Source organism: Sinocyclocheilus rhinocerous, unplaced genomic scaffold (assembly GCF_001515625.1).
Source record: "Sinocyclocheilus rhinocerous isolate Xijiao unplaced genomic scaffold, SAMN03320098_v1.1 scaffold2891, whole genome shotgun sequence".
Taxonomy (NCBI): domain Eukaryota; kingdom Metazoa; phylum Chordata; class Actinopteri; order Cypriniformes; family Cyprinidae; genus Sinocyclocheilus; species Sinocyclocheilus rhinocerous.
The window spans coordinates 32,559-40,505 of NW_015655423.1; the positions used below are offsets into that span (position 1 = coordinate 32,559).

General features: G+C 33.1%; 1 protein-coding gene across 1 annotated transcript in view; it reads right to left on the minus strand.

Annotated features, from left to right (window-relative positions):
- LOC107718317 (double-stranded RNA-specific editase 1-like) overlaps positions 1-7,947 on the minus strand; it is a 122,935-nt gene that overhangs the window by 3,059 nt on the left and 111,929 nt on the right. Inside the window, exons 6-9 of the mRNA XM_016525346.1 lie at positions 6,190-6,341; positions 5,399-5,567; positions 2,365-2,425; positions 194-442 (exon numbers count right to left, since the gene is read on the minus strand). Of these exons, the coding sequence (XP_016380832.1) occupies positions 194-442; positions 2,365-2,425; positions 5,399-5,567; positions 6,190-6,341 (631 nt within the window). The remainder of the gene's footprint in view (positions 1-193; positions 443-2,364; positions 2,426-5,398; positions 5,568-6,189; positions 6,342-7,947) is intronic.

The following is a 7,947-nucleotide window of genomic DNA, read 5'->3' on the forward strand; positions in this document are numbered from 1 at the left end:
CTTTTTAAACCGTTTAACTGATTGTATTAATCGGTCAAAATTCTTCACGGTCGGTTAATGGTTAACCGGTTAAAATGAACATCCCTAACACACACACACACACACACACACACACAAATAATATCTTTACTTCTTTACTTTTCTTAAGCCAAGTCCTGCAGTAAGGTTGAAAGTGAATCTGTGATAGCGGTACCTTAGAGTGTAGTCGCACCCAGCGGCTGTATAGGGCATGCTTACAGAGACGTGAGGCTCTGCCCATGTCATCCTTGCCTGTGGTGGCGTTAATGACTTCTAGAGCCTGATCTCCCACCGTCCAGTTCACACTGAAGTTAGGAGCCTTTCCCGGCTGCCGGGCCTCGGCGTTACTGATTCCTGCAAACGAACCGTTAACTGACAAGATTCTTTTTAATTCTAATTTAATTAAATTAGAAAGGATAAGTGTCTGTGACCCGTTAAAAAATACTAACATTTGCGGCGTTACTGATTCCTGCAAACACACAAACACACTAAACATAGTAGAAAATCACACCCAGAATCAGCCTTGGTGCGTTTACTTTTCTGCATGAATAAAACATCCAGTGTGGCCCTTTTTATGCAGATGACTTGATATCAAGATATTTCTTAAATAAGAAGAAATTCGTTTCAAGACTTGTTTTTAATGAGAGAACACAGATAAAACAATGTGCTCAAGGTTGTGTATTCAGTATAAGACCTTCAACAGAAAGTCTGATGACTAATGCTGCTTTACAAGTCTTGCACGTGAACTTAAAAAGAGCACAGAAAAATGTTACAGAACAGACTAAACCGGAAACAAACTAGAAAGCAGAAACTACTGAATTTATATTGACTAAATAATTACTTGGAAAAACCTGAAGCAACGGAAATTATTTGAAAAACACTTGAAGGCTGCATGCCATTATTCATTCATATTTATATTCTTAAGTTTAAAATCTATTAAATAATATACTATTATGTAATATTTCAAGAATATTTAGGTAAAGCATAAATGGCTCACTGCACTATGCATTACCTCTTTACCTGCAGACCAAGACGACAAGAACAAAAAGAGTTGACAAATGCAGAAGGGTTGTTCTTTGAGCTCAGGTCGAGTACGCTATGCCTCAACCTCCCACGACACATCATCAAATGAAGATTTTCAGCAGTGAGCCATTAAAAGCTAGTTCTGCTGGGAATCTGATGTAACCCAGTGCAAAAGCAGTGTTGGGTGTTTCTCTTGAGGCACAAAGAAAGAAAGGATATGTACTCAATTCATCGTAAATACTTCTCCAAAAGCTGGCCAACGTCTCCCTAAAGACATTTTGAAACTCAAGCGAGTCTTTAATCAGGAACCGGTGTCCACTTAAACCTAGTGCTGGGTATAAACTACATAAAAGTAGAAACGCTACTAACTTAAACATCATATTTCAGTAGCATAACAATAGCTCAGCTTTTTGAAAAAGCTGTCAAGTCATCTTTATATATATTGCTACATTTATATACAATACAGATTGTTTCAAAGCAGCTTTACAATGATGAACAGGGAAAAAACAATCATCAAATAGGAGACAAATTCAAATTTTGCAGTAAAGAAGCTCTAATAGTGTAGTTTTTCAAGTAAGAACTACTGTCTGCACATTTATTGGACAGAAAAAAGTTCAAACTAAACGTTCGAAATTAAAGTGGGAAAATCTGATTCATTTAGAGCACAAACACTTAGGTCATTTTTCTGTTTTGTAGTATGCGTGTATATATATATATATATATATACACACACACACACACACACACACATATATGTATGCATTAAATTCAAAACTATTAAATATGATAGTTATGCATTTAAACGATACTGCCTCTTTGAGCATCTTTTGGTTAGTTTTTTATTAGAGTTAGGTTTTTGTTAGGCAAGCTACTAGTAGTTTTTCTAACAACTTTAAAATACACTTATTACTCAATAAAATTATCCATCTGACCGCATAATTGATGAATTTTGCTACATTGACCATTATTGAATGAACTGAATCAACATTGAGTTGAACTGAATAATTACAGTATTTGTCTTTATCTCATATTTGATGATTTAAAACAATATGCATTGTACAGTGTAAAGCACTATACTTGACTTAACTACTTGACCAAAAAAGCAGCTTGACTGTTGTTTAACCACTTTACACTTTGACAAGCGTTTCCCAGTGTTGCCAGATTAGAAATGTCCAAGTATCGTACCAGAAGCTCAAAATTATCGTATTTGGAAGAAAATTATCGCACACGAGTCAAACATACAGAATACAGCTTTTTATCTAGACCAACAACTTGCACGACCTGCAAATTACCACAATAGATAACTAGGCGTACCGTGTCTACACTGGACGTGAGCGGTGCGACAAAATAGCCTACTATTGAACCCATTATAATCAGTGACTGTCTGCACTGGATCCCCGACAATAAACTGATGCCTCGATCCCCGACAGTAATAAAAGAAGGATGTTGGAGGATTTCAATATTAGCCAAGAGGAGACTGGTTTTCCTTTGTTAAAGTAAGTAACTACTGTTAACAAACGTTGGTTTTCACGAGACTCACTGACGCATGCGCAATGCTGAACTCATACGTCATCCGCCCAGAACTGCTTCCGTGTAGGACGCAAGCTAGATTAAAGTGATTATTACGTTTTGAATATGGATATACAAAAGATTTTTCTTGATAATTTCTGAAGAATCATGTGACACTGAAGACTGAAATAATGGCTGCTGAAAAGCCATCACAGAAATAAATAATTAAAAAAAATTATATATTAAGTATATGAAAAAATATATAATTATATGTTATTAAATAATATATTAAATGTATTATTTAAGTTTTTTTTTTTTTGCATTTAATTATATTGTAAGTTTATGCAAAATAATAAAACAGGAGAGTAGTGACCACAAAGAGGGTTTAAACCCAGACAGATTTCACTGTTTCACTGAAATAAACAACATGTATTGGAGCTACTTTTATTCTTAGCATTATTTCAGACATGAGTGGCTCAGCACCTCCCATGAAAAATTCACAGGAACACCCTCCACCCGCTGTGTCCCGGTTTGAGACCTACATCTGGTCATGTTACTAGCAGAGCAGGTACAGGTCCTGATGGATGAGACACAGAGTTCTATCAACACACACGCTCATACATCTCAGCAGATGGGCTGCTTTTCCTTGAGAGTGAGCTGTGAACATCACTTCTGCTGTGTGTGAGTGTCCCTGAGCAACACATAAACCAGCCCAGCCCTGACTAAACACCACTTTCCTAGGAAAACCAGAGCAATAAACTGAATCTGATAGAAAACAGACACTGAAAACATGAAACGCTCACTGTCTATTTCTCATTATAGATGCTAATACATACAGTATACATGTATTAAAGGGACAGTTCACCCAAAACTTTAATAAAAAAAAAAAACCAAATGTTCATACTATGGAAGTCAATGGCTACAGTGAACCGTCACCTGAAAATATCATCTTTTGTGTTCATCAGAAGAAAGAAACTCCTACATTTACTCACGATTATATGTTTCCCTCCTCCCAGTTAATATTTATTTTGTTTCAAGTAATGAAATTGGTTTCAGTTTTAGTTTCAATTATCCCTGGTATTAAGGAGGTTAACCCTAATATTTTTCTATTTTTCTTTAAGACTTTGAAACATGATTTTCAGTGAATAGTAACCTCAATTTCAATCTGTTCCTCAAACAAAGCTATTGTATGACTGATGAAGACTAAGAAGAGTCATATGTACAGTATATATTCTTTTATTGTAGTCTTTTGTAATGCACTGAGACTAAACAGTCTTGACAATCACAATCCCCATCCTCTCAGCTGTCATACATCTCCTTTAGAATTACAAAGAAAAAAAACAAAAAAAAAACCAGAGATATATGGAAAGAGAAAAGACCACACTGAATTTTAGGTGGGATCAATTCTTTCATATTGCTTTTGCAAAGCAATTTTGCTCTTTTATTTTTAGATTAAAAACAAAACAAAATGAGAAAAAGTAGTTCTGTATTTTCAATGGGGGGGGGCGGACAAATAAATAAACACAATAAAAAATAAAAATAAAAAAAAAGATAAATAAAAACTGTGGGATGAGGATGATATATATGTAGTATTGAGCGACAGTGAAAGAAGTGTGTGTACGGAGGAGGTTTTCTCTTTTCTCTCATCAGCATAGACAGGACCTGTGCTCTCCGGTCACAGCTGTCTCTGACACGTTCTTATCTGTCCGCTCACAGAGGAAGACACAGCGCAACCCTGACCCCACAGGAGAAATGAACACTCCCTCCTACACTGTTAATACGCTCTTCTTTATTTAACTAGGGTTATAGTAATGTTGAACCATGCACTTCTTTCCCTGTCAATTATGAAGCCCGGGAAGAGCCAATGGGCAATTAAATTCACAAAGCCCTTGTTCTCTTCTCTCCCAGCGGTGACAGGTACAGTGTCTACCTAGTGCAGAGAGTTTAACCAGAAGGTTCTGGACTAATGTTTTTGCTGAGCTGTCTGCTATTCTAATGAAGAGGGCTGACAATAGCTTCGCTCCAAAAGTAAGGGAGCTGCCTAACTAGACAGTATTTTTAGAAGTAAAGGTAGGAAGAACATTATGCTCATTATGGCCAAACTGTAAATGTAGCATTACAACCCCAAACAAGCTCGGCTAAGAGAACTGGAATATATTTTTATTTCTTTAAATAGCAACAAGTAGCATTTTTAAATCTAAATTTGATTGAAAAAATAACATTTTGTTATTTTTTAGATGCATATTAGCAAATAATGTCATTAAATAACATGCTTATGGAAATCAGTTCAGGACTCAAAAGAAAAAAATTGCCAACTAAGATTAAATATTTTTATGCACATTTTTCATTTAATGCTTATTTACTGTTTTCTTAACAATTAAAATTATATGTATATATATATATATATATATATATATACAATTATATATTGTAAATGCATACAAACTCAAAATACAAATTAATATTTTCAATATTTATTTTTTTAATTTTAATAATTTTATTTAATCTATATAAAATTTACAACAAACTAATGCAGTATAACTGTAATATTTTTTGATAATCAGCTATAATGTAACAGCTACTAACAGCTATAAGCTTAATAAACAGTTTTTTGTAAAAAATAATTTGACATTAGATAGAAACATCCTCAAAACTGAGCTCTGCAGCTGTGATCCCTTTTAGTGTTGTTGCTGACACAGAGCAATCAGATACATTTATATTTATGCACTTCCACTGCATTTTTCAAGGTTCACATTTATATATCTGTTCACATTTATACTTTATCAGTATTTCATCAGTTAAGATGTCTATGTAGATATGTATGCGTGTATGCATGCTACCAATCTACCTCGCGATTTTGTCACTGCATGACATCGTAAGCAGCCGCTCGCCCTGCAGGACTCCGTCCCACGTCTGTATGGTGTTACTAGAGCGCACAGGGATGGTTCCCTCTCCAGACTCGATCTTGGTCCTCAGCTGGCCCCTTGCCTTCCTGTTTGGGTGTCTGTCTCCCTGGTCTGAAGAGAACAGAAAAAACAGATGAATTAGACAGTGAAATAAACATTTAAAAAGAACGGGTGGCTCTTACAGGCAATGTTTTTAAAATGTTTAATCTACTTCGACAAACCAATAATTGATTTAATCAACCAATAACACTAACAAAGAACAGTAATTGTGATTTTTTTTTTGCTTCAACTGCTTAATTGTATGACATATAAAGCCAAGCAAAATGATTTAAATACAACACGCAAGAAAGGAATCAATCAGGCCGCAAGCAGAGTCAACAAAGCCAGCTAATTAAAAACACTGATGAAATTTGTTTTTGAAATGCAGTCAGACACTCGAGTGAAATTATAATGAAATGCGACCTGATCATAAGAGGACCCAACCTAATCTTAATTGAATACAACTATTCAGTTTTGATCATTCATTTCAAACAAGTGTTTGAGTAAAATAACATTAGGGCTGTCGCGATTCGTCGATTTTATTCAACTATTCAATTTTTAAAAAATCCTCTACTTCATTTTGCTCGCGTCGACTAACCGGCAAAATACCGGAAGTGGTAACATCCTCATCCACCTCCCGCCAGATCCTGTGTAAAGAACGGAACAGTTAGCTTTATTGAAGACTCAGTCTCACCCTCTACACCCGCCTCGTGAGGAGAGAAGATCCGGGCGTCTCCACAGGGTGATGTGCTGATATAAAGATGAAACTGGACGTTGTCTTTCAGCCGGAAGCCACGCTTGTCACACTGCGTGAATATGGACTTTTGGTGCTCCTCTTTATTGTTACTAAATTTAGAGACAAACGGCAGAAAAATTCTTCCCAATTCTAGTCATGTACAGATACAAAACTGTATGACCATAATTATTTTGACACATTGTGACTGCAAGTTGAACTTCAACAAGACAAACATTTAAAGGTTTGCTCTGTATATTTATTAAATATCTCATACACTGACTTTTGAAACCTAGTCCACCTGAATTGCATATAAAAATGTAATATGAAACAACAACAATACAATCATAATAATAATAGTTTGTGTTTAAAAGCTTGTGTTAACATAATAAATGTACTATGTGTGTACTGCGTATATTTATATATAAATAAACAAACGTTTACTGTAAACACAAACTTTTATTTTGGATGTGATTAATCACGCTTAATCAATTTGACAGCACTAATTATAATAAATTATTCTTTTTATACATTATATAATTTATTTTAATTTAATACTTTTCTTCAATATCTCAATAGATCACAGTATTTGGTGGTTTAATAAGTTGCAAAAGGCTAGTTCATGATTAATCTATATCACGTATCAATGCAGAGTATAAATATTACATAGCACATATGAACACTGTTTTTCAGAACCCGTCCACTTGAATTACATATAACTATAATATAAATATATATTAGTGCTGTCAAACGATTAATCGCGATTAATCACATCCAAAATAAAAGTTTTTGTATACATAATATATGTGTGTGTACTGTGTATATTATATATATAAAAATACACACACATGCATGTATATATTTAAGAAAAAATATTTTATGTTTTGATATTAAATATATTTATATATAATATAAATTATATGAATATAAATATATACATGTAAATATTTTCAAAATATATACTGTATGTGTGTGTGTTTTAAAGGTTTGCTCTGTATATTTATTAAATATCTCATACACTGACTTTTGAAACCTAGTCCACCTGAATTGCATATAAAAATGTAATATGAAACAACAACAATACAATCATAATAATAATAGTTTGTGTTTAAAAGCTTGTGTTAACATAATAAATGTACTATGTGTGTACTGCGTATATTTATATATAAATAAACAAACGTTTACTGTAAACACAAACTTTTATTTTGGATGTGATTAATCACGCTTAATCAATTTGACAGCACTAATTATAATAAATTATTCTTTTTATACATTATATAATTTATTTTAATTTAATACTTTTCTTCAATATCTCAATAGATCACAGTATTTGGTGGTTTAATAAGTTGCAAAAGGCTAGTTCATGATTAATCTATATCACGTATCAATGCAGAGTATAAATATTACATAGCACATATGAACACTGTTTTTCAGAACCCGTCCACTTGAATTACATATAACTATAATATAAATATATATTAGTGCTGTCAAACGATTAATCGCGATTAATCACATCCAAAATAAAAGTTTTTGTATACATAATATATGTGTGTGTACTGTGTATATTATATATATAAAAATACACACACATGCATGTATATATTTAAGAAAAAATATTTTATGTTTTGATATTAAATATATTTATATATAATATAAATTATATGAATATAAATATATACATGTAAATATTTTCAAAATATATACTGTATGTGTGTGTGT